Source organism: Blennius ocellaris (assembly GCF_963422515.1).
Source record: "Blennius ocellaris genome assembly, chromosome: 3".
Classification (NCBI taxonomy): domain Eukaryota; kingdom Metazoa; phylum Chordata; class Actinopteri; order Blenniiformes; family Blenniidae; genus Blennius; species Blennius ocellaris.
The window spans coordinates 22,294,425-22,311,931 of record NC_137652.1 but is presented as its reverse complement, the minus strand read 5'-3'; the positions used below and the strand labels follow the sequence as shown (position 1 = coordinate 22,311,931).

Here is a 17,507-nt window from a genome sequence, read left to right as displayed (position 1 = left end):
TTATTTCGTAGAAGCAAAAACATTTTTAAATTATCCCTTTTACTTGAAGGAAGTATATATAAATAGCATGTCCCATTGACTTGGGGAAAAAATGTCAGATCATATTATTTGAGAAAAAAAGTTAGGAATTTGTCAAAACAAAACTTAAGTGTTGATATAGAAAAATAGATAAGAATTGATTTGTCAAAAAAACTAAACTACTTATTCTGTTAATTTGACAAAGAAAAGGGATAATACAAAAATGCATTATTTCAAAAATTGAAAAATGAAAAATTCCCGAAAAAAGTGATAATATTTTAAATGTAAATGTAATTCTTCCCATGAAATGAATCTTACTATTAAAGACGAGTGAGGTCTTCGCATGTGTTTTTCTATAATCACACTTCAAACCGACAGAAGTGAAATGTGCACCAACCATTCGAAGTCTGCCTCGGTGCAGTCGCAGGGTCCTGATGTCATGGTCACTGAGAAGGTTTTTCCCATGACGCACCTGGAGGTGGGCTTCAGCTTCCTGTAGATCCTCTTCACTCCCATGAGGCATGGCTCACCCTGGAAGAATGTTTTTGAATGAAATGAAGGAAGGAAACAATCTGCCTGCGCCCGAGTCATCTTTATCTGTGTTTCTCTCTGTGAACGTGACAACAGCAGCCTCCTCTCGTCATGTCATGTTCCTTTGCTGCACATTAGGTGTCAGCAGTGAGATGCTTTGAAAAACTCCTCTCAGTCCTGATAGTGAGGCTCTCAACATCTGGACGTCCACACACACACACACACGGATTGCAGGAGGGTGTGAAGAAATGGCCGCGGTTCATTCTGAGCGGGTTTGATGTCTACGGGGGGAGGACGGGAAGCTGCAGAGCAGGAGAAGCTCACTTTCATGTAAAATGTAGGAGATGAGCTCCACATCATCAGCTTTCTTTTGCAAAGAACAGCTAATTAAATGAAAGATGAATCCAATTTGTAGTTTTCTGCTGATATTTATCCATCTTTTGCATCTGATATTCCGCTCAGAGTGCTGATCTGATCCCAGCTGTGTGAAGGCCGGTTCACCTCCACAGGTGAGCTGTCCATCACACACTCACAAGCCTTCAGAACATTTAGATCAGACCCGAGCATCATAAGACCCGGGGGCCCATTTGTGGCCCTTTAGCTCTGCATGACCGACCCTCAGGGTGTCACTGGGAAACCATGAATCTAATGAAAATCACTGTTATTATGAGTCTTATGTCATATAAAATGGTCAGATTTCTTCATGTTATTTGCATTTATTACATTATTGGTTGTATCCTGTACCTTGGTGAGCAGAGCTAATAAATGTTACTTCAAAAACAATTGTGTTTAGAGTGGGGGGAAATAGGCAGTGAATGAAAAAATATGGTTTGACCTTGTCATTCATAATAGATTATTCATGACTTCAAACAAAGACTGGGAAAGAACAACAGCAACTCTCAAAGAAAAACTGCTTTTCATCAGGAGATCATCCTTATTGAGCACAACTCAAATCTGCTTAAGTCTCGGCCCTCAATAGCATATACATTTTTCCCGTGGCACTTGGGGAAAATTAGTTGCCCACTCCTTATTCAGTCACCAATGGACCTGAAATCCATTTTTATCAGTCAAGGAGGAAATCGCAGGAACTCCATGCAGAAGGACTTCAACATCTATGGTTAAATGTGAACACTTTGAGGCAGATCACTATGCTTTTACTTGGACTACCATCTATGAATCAAATATTGTGTACCAATGCATGCAAACATTAATAAACACATGCACTGAAATCAATTACTTACATTTGACTGCACACTGAGAAGCATGTCAATCGTAAAGTCTTTGCAGTAGAATATAAAAAGTTCATGGATTTGGAGATTCTTCTCAGTGCGAGTGTGAAAAGTCGAAGTGGTAAAGTATTTATGGAAGGTGTGATAAACACGTGGGATCTTTATTGGAGTGTTGGCGAGTACCTGGTTGTGGAGATGCCACGTCTGATAGTCCGCCTCAGTACACCTCCTGTTGAAAATGGACCTGAAGTCGATCTTCACCAGCTGCCACTCTGAGCGATGACTGACGTGGCCGAATATCCTGAAAACAAAGCAATGACAGCAGCCGTTTGCATACGGACGGAGCTGTGAGCAAGCCGAGGAGATCGTGAATGAGTGAATTGCAGTAAAAGATCAAAACTCGCTGGAAATTCAACCAAGTGACGATAAAAATATGAAACATACCAGTTGTTTTCCCCTGGAAGAACCAGGCTCGTGCTAAGCCAACATGTGAGATTGATTCCAAAATGCACCAACACTGGTGGGGTCATGTTAGCATGGTAAGGAAATAGCAGTGATCGCGAAATATGTCGGACAGTTGGACATTCCTGATCAAAATGCCATTGGTCTGGTTAATATCCTCTTAATACCGGTCTCGTGTCCGGATTTCCGCTGCTCTGCAAAATGTGGAACTGGATTTCCTGAAGGGAGGGGGGTCTCAATGAGACACGGAGGAATGAGTCAGGAAACCCATTCCACGGTTTGCAGCCAGCAACAATGCTCGGGAATTTAGCATTGCGGCTATCTAAATCTTCATGACATGTTGCTGGATGGATGTATATTACGCTCAAAACACCGCAAGGCATCAACGTGGATGTTTGCAAGGCTGTTTGTACAGCGAGGCGCTCTGCCGCCAGACGTCACCGTTTTATAACGCCAGCTCGCCGAGGAGAACACAGACATCAAAACAATAAACAACAGCTCCTCCGCAGGAGCAGACGATTCCCACCTCTGTGAAGCTGCGTCATAATCCACGCTAAACTCTGAAAACAGTCCCAATAATTTCTGCTGTTAGAGATGGAAAAATTGCTGTTTGTGCTGTGTTGCTAAAGAATTTCCCCAGGAATTAATTACGTGATTCTGAGATTTTAAAGATATAACAAGTTTATTATGAGATGACGTCACACAGACCCCCACATTGTCCAAATTGAACATAAATAGTTTGTCGTGTTTCCTTTTCTGATGTTACACTAACCTGAATTTGCATTTTGAGAGAATAGTCATACATTTCATACTTTTTTGTGGAGATGAGTTTATTACAGCCTCATAAAATTAAAAATTAAAAAATCACCAAACTTTACTTTGGTCTAGTAAAATGTGCTTCAGTCTAGTAAAAACTGCATGATTACTGGACCAGTGTGCACTAAAAGATTTAGGCATTTTGCGATCCCTGTAATAGTATTGTGCTATTAGACCCTGGATACATGGCTTTGTTTTCAACTGAAAATGGAACTTTTTGAAAATTATCTATCGCCTTTTAAACAATGAAAATGCAACTTTTCGAAAAACCGCTGCTACTGCCCAATGCGCACTACAGTTGTACTAATCATACCCAAACACTCAACACATTATCTAGCACACTGAAAAACAAAACAATACTGATGCCCACAGAGCAGAAGGCTATGTGGGCATCAGTATCAGTATATACAAGACAGTAAAGAATGTCAAAGCACAGATCGGTACTTCTATAAATGTAATGTGTTTTGGCTGTTGATGGAATGTAACATTTGTAACTTTAGGAACAATCCCTCTTTTACTTGGTGTATGTTAAACAAGTTCTATCCAATGGTCCTAAAATGTTTGTACGAGACTGTAACACTTGCACACTAACTACAGACTTGTTTCAATTACTGCACTAAAGCAACTTCTTTCTTAATGCTAACATACTTGATTTTAATATAAATATGCCACCTTTACAATCCATTTATTTGTCATGATTTCTTCATTCGTATTGAATCACTTTCTCAGCTCCCTACAACTTGCTGGATAAAGTACAGAAACTTGTCAGATATTATGGACAGAGGATATAAATATAGTAAATATTCACATGTTTAAAAACAGAAGCAAGTGTGATACTGAGTCGTGGAGGCAGCAGAGGCAGAGCCTCACCCATCATCATGGAAAGAATACAATATATACAGGAACAAAATAGTTTATCAAAAGATTTGAACCATATAAGATTTAGTGCATTTAATGCATTGAGAAAACCCCTCAGTCCTAAACATATTGCACCACCTACATCGGAATGGTTTTACTCTCTAAATGGCTTGTAGAAGGTAACTAAAGAAGTGTGCTTTCCTCGCTCACTGACATAAGAGCAATGCAATACGATCTTTATGCTTGAGGAAGTTAATTTTCTTACACGGTCCCAAATAAAAAAAGCAGATAAATAATCCATCTCCGGCTAAATTGAGTGGGTGTGTCTCGTCTCTGAACCCTGATCGCGCCACAACAGATTCATCACAATCAAAATGTCAATTAGCTCGGGAGGCATCTGACCGCGACAGCCACTTAGTGTAACACTGAGTACGAATTGATGAGAAAACAGCGTGATGGTCTGCTGAAGAATGACCACCGGACTGAGCTAAACCTGCTGTTTGCTCTCTTCTTGAGAGCAATGCCGTGCATTTCCCGGCTCTCTGCGCTCCCCCGTCTGCCACTCCAGCCCAGACGAGTCCCCGTCAGTCAGTCACCGCTGCCAGAAGCGCTGAAACATTGATGGAATGGCTGCGGAAAGCCTTTGGTGGCTCCCACGTCTGTGCAGCGGCGAGGGAGGAGTGCTGTGTCATAGCATATGCACGCACTCCAGCTCGGGGCCGTCCTCATTACCGATGTGAAAGAGCACAAAAGAAATCTTTCGAAATCGGCAGTCTGAGGACCAGTCGCTCTCGCTGCACTCCACACTTTTTAATGCACTTCAAACTTTAGCGAAAGCAGAGTTTCTGTTCTGTTTTCTCAGTTTTTAAAAAAAACATTTTTTTATCGTTTCTTCCCCCCCCCCCCCCCCTGTGCGTGCTTCAAATGGACGGTGGCGCTGTCGCTGTGCTGCCAAACCGCTGATCTCCTGTGATCAGAATGTGCACACAGACGGTTTGAAGTTGGAGAGACCTTGAGACAAAGCTTTCTTATTCATGAGGAGGGAAACAGGCTGGAGTGCCGATGCAGACGTGAGCTGACCGCACTCTCATACATGAAACCCGCCGAGCTGCACAGCCGCTGTCTCGATCCCGCTCGCTGTCAACTTCAGACAAAATTATTAACTTAACTTAGGAACGGAGTAAAAACAGTGAAAACTGGTAACTCGGTGTCACTGAAGCCTTGATTAAGTCCCCGTCAACGTCTCAAGGGAAAATGCATTGTTTCAGCATTTGATTCCGGAAATTACAGAAAAAACTGAAAATGATGTAGTTGGCATGTCCGGGCACGAGATGGCGCCGTTTCTTTTAATGAAATCACACATCTGCGCAAAGAGAACATTTCGCTATAAACATTAACAATGGGGAGTACATGGGTGTTTGTATGAACAGACAACCACAGTGGATTGTTATTCCAGTTACTGTTGACTATAAAATTAGTGATGCCAAAATGAAGCTTCATGAACCACTTTCTTTACTTTCTGACTTCACCGGACAGCACTCTTTGTTTGAAGAGATAATCTGAAAGACTGGCAATGAAGTGTGCTTTCAAACGTTTGTTGAAGAGACAGCGCCATCTCGTGGCTTCAGAAAATAAAGACAGTGGTTCATGAAGCATTACTTGGCCATCACTATATAAAACTACCACGTCCCAGAAGAAAATGGACTGGGAGTCTTTGGAGGAAACGTTGTTGTTATTGTCCAGCTACTAGCGCATGTGCAGAACTATTTACTATGGCTGTGGTGCGCAAATCATAGTAGCAAGATTTCAGAAAACTTGTGAGTTTTTTTTTTTTTTAAATTTCCACCTTGTGAGTTATTTTCAAAAAGTTTCATTGTCAGTGGCTCGCAGAACCATTTTCATGAAAACAGACAACCTTGCACCTTACAGAAAGTGAAAATATGCGCTCTGTCCTGCTCACAAGCCAAATTTTAACATCAACTGGTGTCTGAACAGTGACAATATCATTAAACTCCTGTTCACCGGAGGAGCCTCATTAACCCTGAATTCCTCCTGATGGCAACCTCAAAGATGTCCGATTCGTAGGAGAAGTAGCAGTAGCATTAGTCTATTTCCACAGAAGTTGTGATTAGCATTAGCGGCTTGAAATAATTCATTGTCGTACTAACGTTGTTTATGAACGGTCATGAGCTGGTAATCACCACTGTACAATTAGTGACTCAGTTACAAGTGCCATGTGCTCTATACTCTTGCCAAGAAGTATTTTTAACGATTTCAACTTCACTAAACTCCCATTTACTTTGTTTAGCTTTCCTTTCAAATAGCTGTATGAGTCCAGTTTTTGTATTTTCACTCACGTCATGATGAGCGTCTCCTCCCCGGGTTCTCCCAGCACGCCGTCCACGAACAGAGGCGAGTTGGTGAAGCTGTACTGGGTCCAGTGGCGTCCTTCGTCGAAGCTCAACCTGGGAACACAAACAGCAGCTGCACCAGGGACCGGCGCTAATCCCCCTTCCGACTGTGTGCACAAGCTAATGACCCCGAGAGGCCGCGGACAACTTTATCTCTCATTCTGCAGCAAGGACCGAAAGGACGGCGCTCAGTGAACATTGATGAGTCAGAGCGACGCTAATGATCGGCTTCAAACACAGGAAGGTGAAACTCAAACTCAGAGCGGCCATTTTCTTTCACGGCTGGCGGCTTGTCAAATGGCCCGGCTCGAGAAAAACAAACTCGGCTGCTTTTGTTTGACTAACTCACGGTACCGAGTTTCCTCAGGGGGAATTAATCACGCTGTGACAAATGACTCACCGCAGGTGTCGGATGGGGAGTGGAGTGTGTCTTATCGCGACTAATGCTCCTCCCTGATCCAGGTACAGCACTGCGTACTCCTCCTCGAACATCTGTGGAGGAAGACAAAAAAAACACAAGATCGGACGCTCAAGAGTTACACAGCAAAACAAAATATAAGAGGCAATAACGAACCAAAAGAATGGAAACAATCATCAGAGGATCACAAACTTTTTCATAAAGCTCACCAGATTGTCTCTGACAAAGGCTGTGGACCTCGTCTGATCTCCGATTCACTAAAAACTTTAACGGGAAGCAAAACATTTCTGGACAGACCTCCTTTCAGCAACCAACAAAGGGAGGATGTTTCAGTTTTCAAGATCCGATCTCGATTGAAGAAAGTGTTTTGTTTCTGCTTTAGTTTTTTTAAACAGGAAAATCTAAATTGTGGAATTCAAGAGAAGAAAAAAAAACCCAAACCTTTTCAGGCATGTTCATTACATATATGAGATATGCATGTGTATGTATGTCTATACTTAAACATAGATAATTTTGTATAACTATATTTTCATAAGCAATAATTTAATCATCTGTTATCGTCAAAAGGTGTATATATATTTTTTGGGATATGGGTTTGTGTGTGTGTATATGGATATCGGTTACAAATGTGATTGCACAAAATTCGAGGAATTTCAAATGGCTGGAATTAATTAATAGAAATAATAAATAATAATAAAAAAAAAAAAGTCTCCTGGGATTTAGTAGTTTTATTGTTGATGGTCCCCCAGAATAACAATCCAACTGTGTCATTTGAATGACAAATGCAATGAAAGTTTTCAGTTTTCACTTGAGAGATGCAGACCCCCCCCGATGTTGGCTGTAGAAGTTTGATGAATGAACGACGCCTGTTGAAAAAGCACAGTGCAGCTGTTTCATTGATTGAAAAGCACCGAATCAGTGACTAAGCTCTGATTCCTTGAAGGTACAATGGCGTTTCTTTACATTGCGAGTGTGATGAGTCAGATCGCTCTTCACGGTTCATTTGAGACGTCGACCTCACAAAGCACAAGCTGCTGCCTGTGAGATGAACCAGCTGGTGGGAGTGACGAGGAGGAGGAAGGTCCGTCAGTTCACAGTCACATATGCCGAATGGCTATTTGTTTAGGATGTAACTAATTATCAGATTAAAAGAGAAACTCTGCAGCAGTACTTTGGAGTTCATTTCAAAACGAGCAAACAGCGAGTTCTCAGCCGCCGGCAACATGAAGAACCAGTTTTTTTCTGAGACTGAGTGCCCTGATTTTAACTACCAGCAATTGGCACTTTCATTATCAAGTCAATAGAGTTTGGGAAAAGACCATCCAACTAAATATTTTAAGCAAGACACAATTAAATCCAGAGATAGTTACATACAATGTGTTAATACTAGTTATGATACTTTTATAAAATCCTGCAAGATTAAAGTGCAAGATGTCACCTGTGTGATAACACGTTTTACAATGCTTTCAACGTTCATTTTCATTTTACTTCTACTCAAGTATCTAATAACTGGATATCATAGTGGGAATGGAAAATTGAATGGAGCTCTTTATCAGTTACGTTTGTCATAATATCAATACATTCCTAGTGAAGAAGAAGCCTCATTAGTCCAGAACTAAGAAAGTCCTTCACACAGCAACATCACATTTGTCGGTATGTTGGCAGTTTATCTCAGCTGTTTTGTTGCTGCTTCTTCTCGTTGCGATGAGTTCATAAATCTGTTTCTTTAACAAGAGCTGACATCCATTTTATAAAGCATCATGATACCGTCAGATAATAACTGCCATGGGCATGAGGGAGACTATTAAAAATGTAGGAGTTACTTTACATTGTAACTGTTTATTTTTACCTTCAGTAACTAGTAGAGTGACTCCAATGGGTCAGTCGGTAAATAGCTATGTTTATTAATGTCAAGTAATGGCATTAAACTTTTAAACAACTTTCAGAACACTGGCCAATATAAATTTTTTAATGATTCCTGTAAAAGTCTGATTATTGTTTTTGCTTCAATGCGTTCATCGTTTCTCTAAAACTGAGTTGGACAGTGCAAAGCCAGCCTCCCCCACAGAGATACATCAAAAGTACTGAATTAAACTCTGGTTATTATTTAAATGGGTCTCATGCAGTGACGAAGCGAGGGGAGCGTGAAGGTATGAAATTATTAAGTCAGTGGGACACCAGAGGAAGATCTTCACTGTCACTCAACTGTCGCCACGGTTAACGCCCCCAACAGGTTTAAAGTCAAAAACTTTTTTTTTTAATCACCTCAGTTTTTTTTAAGCTGTGTTAAATAGCTGTAGTGTAGATGTAGGTTTCCGCCTCCAGTTCGGAGCCTTTGTTTCAGTCCAGTAGGGTATTGACCCACTGAAAGTCCTCCTCACCTGTCTCCACGTGTTCCCTGCGTCCGAGGTGATGTACACGCTGACGTTGGTGTTGGTCAGCTCGGCGCCGATGGAGCCTGCAGGAGATTCACAGAGCAGAAACGGGAGATGAAAAAAAATAAAATAAGAAGAAATTTGAGTGTTTGAGCTTGTGAGAATGGCATGAGGCAGAAAACAGGAAATTAATTTCCTTTCGGATCCAAACTTTGGAACAGCGGAGGTCCTACCGCGGGAGGCTCCATCCTGCAGCTGCACACTGGGACTGTAATTACACTTCTCTCAAAGATCCACTGTGGAAGTACGACATTTGCCCGAAGTTACAAATTAACCAATAAATACCGATTACTGCATTCTTCCCTCAGCGGTTGTGACCATGTTTAGACAAGCCGTCCTAATGCTGCACAGACGGATGTAATTGCTTTAATTTGGCCCGTAATTGGTGCCAGGTGGCAGCGTTTCCGAGGCGCGATCGGCCAATAATCCGAATCCTCCTCAAGAACTGGGAGCTTCACACCCACAACACTTGGAGAGCAACCAGCTGGTGATCTATAATAGTGGAGACGTCCTGTGGTTAACGTTCTCACCTTGCTGGGTGAGATGAAGACATGTGGTAAATATGCAAGTGTCTCTAATAGTGCTGTAGGGATAACCTACTTTGATGTTGGTGCGAAGCCGCTTGATTACGCTTGGTTTTGTGCGTTGGATGATTATTCGCTCTTATTAAGCCACTTGGACAAAGACTGAAACATCTTCCAACTCATGTGACCAAAGTCAACTAATCTTATTCACCTGCTTGAGGATCGGATGTTGGCCGAGGCAAATATACACCTTCAGGAGGTTTCATGCTGGTTTTTGCCGAGTTTTGCTGATTTATGCTCATTAATACTTATCTAATGTCAGTCCATGGTGATTTTAGCAGTTTGAGTGTGAAGCAATAAACTTCACGCGTTAATAACTGTCTACTTTGCTAAAATGTCATGTTTGGTAGATTCTCTCTCTCTTTTTTAAACATTCTAAGAGAGGCTAATTAGTTTGATGAAAATAAACCTGAAAAACAACAATGATGTGATCCAGTGTTTTCAAGGAATAGGTATTTTTATTTTCAAGTGAAAATCGAAAACCTTCTTTTTTCTTTTTTTTACTTGACAACAGTCCTGCAAGTCACATAAAATGTAACTTTGTGAAATGGCTGACAGGGTAGAACTCTCCAAAAAGCCTCCAAAAAGCTCCGTGTCCGTTTAAACAGCAGAAAACACAACTTGTCAAAAATGCTTTGAATCCGTCTCCAGGGAAACGGTTGAAGGCAACTTTTGTGAAACTCTGCTACAGCACATGCTAGTGGTAAATAGTTCTTCTGCACATGCACAAGTAATTGGACAATAACACCAATGTTTGCCTCTCGAGTGTCATGACTCCCAGCCCATGTTCTCCTGGGACTTGGTGGTTTTAGAGTCACCTGGGGTAGAAATCCAAATTGTCCAGCCAAAGAAAGTGTATGGGTCAGGGTATGCCGACAACCTCGCTTTTAGCATTTATATTGTTTATGTGTAAATAGACTTCGTTTTCAGAACGTTGCTGTGTAAACCCAAAACGTTTCTGAAGCGAAAATGAAGAAATGATCTATCTTCAGAATGTTGCAAATGTGTCCAGCTTTGTTTATGTTTCTAAACGATTGGATATGGTCATATTTATTGATGACTGAAAATTTCAGAGCTTAAAAAAGCAGTTTATTTTTCAATTCTTTTTTTGAGGTTTCTTTCAAACTATTCTGAAATGCTTTGAAAGATGAATTGATATGTTGTTTGAAAATATACCCGATATATCTTTTGTTTTCCCTAAACTCAGACTAACTGTCATTTCAGAGTAAACAAGCTCCAAAACACATTCATTTTCCAAAAGGGACTAATGAAGCATCTGCTGGTACTTGTTTACAAGTATGTTGATAAAAGACTCTTAATAAGTGCTCTCTATTCACTGGTGGTTTAAATGAACTATTATGTTTCATCACTGGAGGCCTCTCTCAATCTAAAAAAGGCAAGATTGTTATAAAGTGGTTTATAAATGTGCTGTATTTAAATTACGTTAACGTTGGCTGAAATCGAATAATAATGAAGAGTCCGACCAAAGAAATTTATCACCAGGCGCCACTGCCTCAGAGTTAACTTTTAATCCATGTAGATGTCCCTGAAGAGACTGTGACGTGGAAGCAGTGAACACGTCATGTGACTTTATCTGTAGGAGCCGCTCGTGTTCGGCCAACTCTGAGATGCTCAGAGATCAGTTAACAGTGTTGAGGGCAGATCCACGAAAAAGTAGGACAGAGTTGATCAGCGTCTTTTTGCACATTCTTGTTTATTGTAAAATTTAAATGTTGGATGGTTTTACATATTTTCTGTAGTTTTCCTCAAACTAAGGCTGAAAACATTACAAAAGATGTGATTTGCTGGATTATGGATTAAACATGTGAATTTGTTGTCTTGTGTCATGGTCTACAAACAAGAAGACAAAGCTGTTGTAAATAATCGTAATAGCTTTGACCATTATAAAATAAGACGTCATTGAATTGAACCCCCTCCCACCCCTTCTATCACCCCCTGACCCCATTCTGTGTTGCTCTGCAGTAGACTGGAACTGTCGTTTACAATCAGTCACTGCAGAGAAAAGTTGTACGTTACCCCAGGTCATGCTAGGACCAGGGCATAATATATGAGAGCTGCCACTCAAAGAAGCCATTAACACATCCGAGTCACACATTCTGACAGTCCCGAGACAAACGCTCATCAAACATTCATATCTTTAGAGATCGGAAGGAAAGTGGCATTTAATGCCCAGGATTAAATAAAAGGGGGGGAAACAGACAAAACAAGTTAAAGTTGAAATGTGCAAAAACTTCTTTTCTATTTAAAAAAGGAAAAGTGGTTAAGTGCAGGTTCGGTCAGTGATTTCACATGACAAGGAAAACTGCATCTTTTTTTGCTGCACATTTACACAGCAACACTTTGAAAATGATGTCAATTTACATGGCAGCTTCATGTCTAGTTTTCATTGTTCCAACTTTCTCTGCGTCTGCTTCTTCGGAGTTGCGCTGTTACCTCTGTTTGTTTACTACCCAAAATGCACTGCAGCCTACGTCACGTCCTCCCGTTCCACCCGCTGGAAAGCCCCCCAATAGCCCCTGACGCTTTCGGTCCCTGGATCCAATGGTGGAAAAGAGATGAATGCTCCCTGAAGTCATAGTCATTCGCAGGTGGGAGGTATAGGTCTGCAGTCACCCCTCAAGCAGCGACGGAGATGAAAGAAAGTCAGCTGATCTCTCCTTTCTCACGTCACTGGAACCTGTTTAATTCACAGTGCTTCACAGAGGCCCGTTGCTCCCGCTGATAGTGCTAGCTTGGCCTTCTGCAGACACCCGAAGCGTGCTCCGATGTGTTATTGACAGTGCGGCTCCGCGTGGGAGTAAATATCACCGAAGTGTGAATCCACCTGGGGGGCTTCAGAGCTCATATTCTTCCATTTCTTTGTTTTCTTCACACTGTCTCAGCATTAGATTTCTTTCCTCTGAACACTGTGGCTCGGAGGGCTAAAGAGTGAGCATTATGTGGGGTTGTTTCTTTTTTTGTTGTTGAGTGCTGTGGGTTTTTGCCCCGGTGCCATTTGCCCCTGTTCAAAGGTGAGGGGAAGCATGCCTGTCGTTTGATGTGCATGAGGACTGAGCTACAGAACCGCTACTAACGAAATGAGCAAAAAATAAGCATTAATGTCTAAATACCATGAGAGCTGCAGCGGAAAAAGCGTCAAGATCATTCAACAAACCCAAACAGACAGATTTCTTTTGGTTTTCACTCTGTAACCGATTTGTATGGTCTTTGTCTCTTTAAATTAGCATAAACTCTTTCAATCCCGAGCTGCAACAACCTTTTACTCCCTGAAAACCTCTGGTTGTGTCTGAAAGGCTGCGGATGCCCAGTGCGACCTCTGATTCACCAAAACAAACTCTGGTGGATACATTCACTCCCACCAGCATACAAAAGCTGGCAGTTTTCAAGGTCCAATCAAGATTCTTCTGTTTTGACTTCTTTGAAATGTGCAAACTTTATTTGATAACCTTGTTGAAAGAAAAGCTTTGGGATCTCTAATACCGCTCCAAATGTTGCCTAAAACCCAGATTGAGAAGTCATTTTGTATAACATTGGTTATCATGTACTTATTGAACCATTTCTTTAACGATAAAATTCTTAAAGACATTTCAATGGGATTCCCCATTTGAAACATACATTTTGCACGAGTTCAATGTTTTCTTTGGACTTTTTATTTTGGCTTTAACTAATTTAAGGTTTATGTTTAGTTATTGGTTTAATTTTAAACTAGTTTGATCATGTTTTTTTAATGGATTTTAGAAATGCATTAAAATGGAGTCAGACTAATTTTAGGCTATGTAGCGCCACATTATAATGCACCACTATCAGTACAGCTTGATATTAGTGCCATTTAAACAGGATTAAAAGTAGTTTTAGCTTGTTGTTAGACTTGTTGTAGTTTTAGCTTGTTGTTAGACTACTTAAATTTGTACTGGTTTAAGACGATTTTCTTTCAACGGGTGTAAAGTAACTTGTGGCCTTGATTTTAAAATTATGTAATCTAGATTAGACTAGTTCGAGTCTTTGTACAAGCGTAGTTTAAACTTGATTTGGGCACAATTTAAGGCTACATTTAAGCCTGACTTCAGAATGGTTTTAATCTAGAGTATCAGCTGTAACACAATGAAATTATGTTCTTTTTAAATAATCATTAAAAAAAAAAAAAAAAAGCAAAACTTGAATGTGTTTAGTCATAGCAAGGGTCCGTAAATATTGTTCTCCAGCAAAAGCATAACTGATGGTTCTAAAGAGTCTAAGGCACATTTTAGCTTTGGAAAACAAACATTTTATCTATAAATCATCATGAAAAAGATCAAACTGACATTAAAAAGGAAAAAGAAACAACCCGGCTCAGATCCGCCCACCTGATGCGACGATGATTCCCGGCGCAGAGTCCCGGCTGGCGATGTTTCCGGATGTGTAGGGGTTGGCCGACACGTGCAGATGGAGATGTAATGAGCAGTACGGCTGCAGAGGAGTGACAACAAACCCACAATTATCAGAACGAATGTGAAAGAGGAGTTACGAAAAAGAAAACCCTCCCGAGTCTGAAGTTTTATCACAAACAGCGTTTCCCTCCCGTCGGCCGGCCTCACCATTAATTTTGATTGGGTTAACCTTTACCGACACAATTCTCATTACGACCCAGCAAAATGCCAGCGGTGCCGGCCATGTTGTGACGGCCTGTTTGGAGGTTTATTAAAACTCTGACATTTCCTGACAAATGACTGTATAATATGAGTGGAAGGCGAGGCGTGACACGAAATCACTAATTGTTCCATCAGGGGGGATGAAAAAAAGAAGCAATTATTTCTGTACATAAGATGGTGTTAAGTGGATGTGTGCTAATGCAGTCGGACCGCCACGTTTCAAACTACCTGTTCTTAAATACATTTGTATAAAGTAACAATCGTCCAAAGTTTGTTCAGCGAAAACACAGATGCAGAAAAAGCTACAACATGGCTAAAAGTGGAACAGAGAAACATTTTTGGATTAATACAGGTTTAATTAAAAAGTAGGTTGAAGTGCAATTGTGCGAATACATTCCAAATGTAAAGTACAAAGTCAAAGACTTACAGCCCCAGTTCAACAACGTTTTCAAGTGAAAATGGAAAACTTTTGTTGTATTTCAAGTGTCTGGTCAAATGATAACAGTGCTTTAACACACTGAAAATGTTACTTTTTGAAAAATACGTGTAAACAAGAGAAAATGGAATTTTTCTGAAATGCTACTACTGAGCATGTACACCACTGCCACAGTAAACGGTTCTTCTGCACATGCTCAGTAGATGAACAATAACAACAATGTCGGCCTCCATAGTGTCATGATTCTCACAGTCCATATTCTCACAGGACTTGGTGTTTTTATTGTTGAGTCATCTGTAATAGCAATCAAAACTATGTATTTTCACTTGAAATTTTGTGTAACTGGGACCTCGTTCTTTACTTTTTAGAGTTTGAACAGGATTTTGGTGAGTGGAATGCTAGCATCGGTCTGGGAAAGTATTTTGTTTCTCATGTTTGGACTTGCTTCATGTTAGTTTGAGAATTGTCTCAGGATTTTCATCTGATTTTAATACGTTTTAGACTTCCTCATAGTTGGTTTTACAATGGCGTGTTGAGTGATGTGCGATGTAAATTCTGACTTATTTCAGAACATTTGACAGACGAATTGACTCTAGGTGCATTTTGGACCTGTTTCAGGTTTTTCGATGGTTTCTGATCTGGTTTTGGTTAAATGTAGGTGTGGTTTTGGTCCTAATTTAGATAAATTTCAAGGTGAGTATGTTAAATCATAATTTCATGCATTTTGATCTCATGTGTTTTGTTGAATTAAGTTAAATTACAGTTTGCTTTATTCTGCTTGTATTTACTATGTTGTTATTTAATTTATTTGCTGTTTTTTCTGCTCCTCGGGCTTTAATTCAGCACTTACAAGAAGAACATGTAAAAAAAAAAAAAGAAGAAGAAGAAAAAAGTAGCAACTTTCGTTCACAAACATCACCTCACTCTTAGATTCTTGAACTTTTCTTTCGAAGTGAAAACTCAACTCGAGGAGACAAAGGAGCGATGCTGGCCCAAGACTTTGAGAGGCTTTCAGGAGGAGAGGCAGATGAAACCGAGCGTCTGCCGCTCAGCCCGGCACCTCTTTCCCCGTGTGTTTCGTAAATGGGAGGTCAGTTTATTGGACTGAATCAAAACGGCTGACCTTTCAGCTCGGCAGCCTCAGAGCACTCAGCTCTGACGGCCGCTGCTCTTTCCACGCTCGGCCTTCTCGATGCTGCTGGGATCAGTCAGCTCCTGTCAAGGCCTGCCTTTGATGGAGACACACACACATACCCACTCACACAGAGACAGTGGACGCAGACTCACCAGCACACAGTGGATGCTGCTGCCCTTCAGGTCCTTGCTGGGTGCCTGCAGTAACCTCCAGTCTCGGCCTCGGTTGTAGGTGATGTGTGTCTTCACTTGGTTATCCGTCTTTTTGTTGGCCAGGAACATTCCTTTTATTCCTGCCACCTGGGAAATGCAAAGAAGATAGTTCATAGAATGGATAAGTCCCAAAAACATGCAGTTTTATGAGGGACTTGTTACTGTAACTACACTACTTCACGACAGGAGTATACTCGTAAGTAAGAACTTCCTCCCACTAACTGATTATAGAGCATCTTCCTCTGACTACCTGATGAAACTTCAGCTGAACTCAATGAACGACTCAGGCCCCGTTTACGCGACAACGGAAACAAGTGAAACAGTAAATATTTCATGGCGGTTTGGGGAGCCATTTACACGACACCATAGAGCTCTGAGCCAATGTAACCATCGGCTTTTCTTTGACACTCCTGATTCCCTCCGCGGAGACAGCCGAGGGCTACAGAGCGCTGTTACCTCACATGCGCACCACCGCTGTGGTAAATACATTTTCTGCTCATGCGTCAGTAACAAACACTGTGGCATGACTCCCAGTCCGTATTTTAGTTTTATAGTTGAGATTCACCCCGAATAGTATCCAATTCCTCATCTGTCCATATGATTGTCGGGTATTCTTGATTGCGTTGAGTACACCATGTTAAACCAAACAAATAACAGCGCCATCTCGTGGCCTGGCATGGTGACTCCATGCGGTGTAACTGATCTTTTTCAAAACGTTACCGCATGTATACGGAAATGTTTTCCGAAATGAACAAGGCGTTGTCGCTTGGAACATTCTTGTGTTAACAGGGCCTCAGTCAAAAGACTGACTCGCACTCTCCGGTAATACTAATGCTACAATAATACAACTAAAATAAGTAACTAGTAATAAGATCTACTGCTGCTTCTCAGTGAGTTATAATGCAGCCACACACTTCTCTGCTGTATTCCCAACAAAAGGCAGACAGCCACAAACTTTGAGAAGGATAAAGACCTCTCAAAGTGTGAGGCTCAGGAGTAATCAGTGCACTCCTTAAATTAATTTGACTCCTGGTTGGAGACTCCTACAACGGCTCAGGGATGCTGGATTGAGTTGACGACAGTCGGCGTCATGGCTATGAACCTCCACTTTATTAATTGGCAGATACTTCGGTCTTGCTTGGAGGGGAGATTTAGCATATCCTGCGTTTCGGGTGGCGACCCCAATCAAGACGGTGGATCAGTTTGTCCTGCCGAGGCCGCACGGACACGAGCGGCATCATCAATGGCTGGATTATTTGACTGTTTGGTTCAGAGATAAACTTCCATCCTGCATTTAGTTTTTAAATCTCTTG

The 17,507-nt window shown here is 41.2% G+C and overlaps 1 protein-coding gene across 3 annotated transcripts in view; it reads right to left on the bottom strand.

The window, feature by feature from the left end:
• The window catches only part of sorcs1 (sortilin-related VPS10 domain containing receptor 1), a 194,518-nt gene that overhangs the window by 25,469 nt on the left and 151,542 nt on the right, over positions 1-17,507 (bottom strand). For all 3 annotated transcript variants that reach the window (XM_080518788.1, XM_080518789.1, XM_080518790.1), the window contains exons 10-16: positions 16,135-16,281; positions 14,127-14,229; positions 9,125-9,201; positions 6,726-6,817; positions 6,272-6,379; positions 1,962-2,079; positions 416-549 (exon numbers count right to left, since the gene is read on the bottom strand). In XM_080518788.1, coding sequence (XP_080374914.1) covers positions 416-549; positions 1,962-2,079; positions 6,272-6,379; positions 6,726-6,817; positions 9,125-9,201; positions 14,127-14,229; positions 16,135-16,281 — 779 coding nt within the window. The remainder of the gene's footprint in view (positions 1-415; positions 550-1,961; positions 2,080-6,271; positions 6,380-6,725; positions 6,818-9,124; positions 9,202-14,126; positions 14,230-16,134; positions 16,282-17,507) is intronic.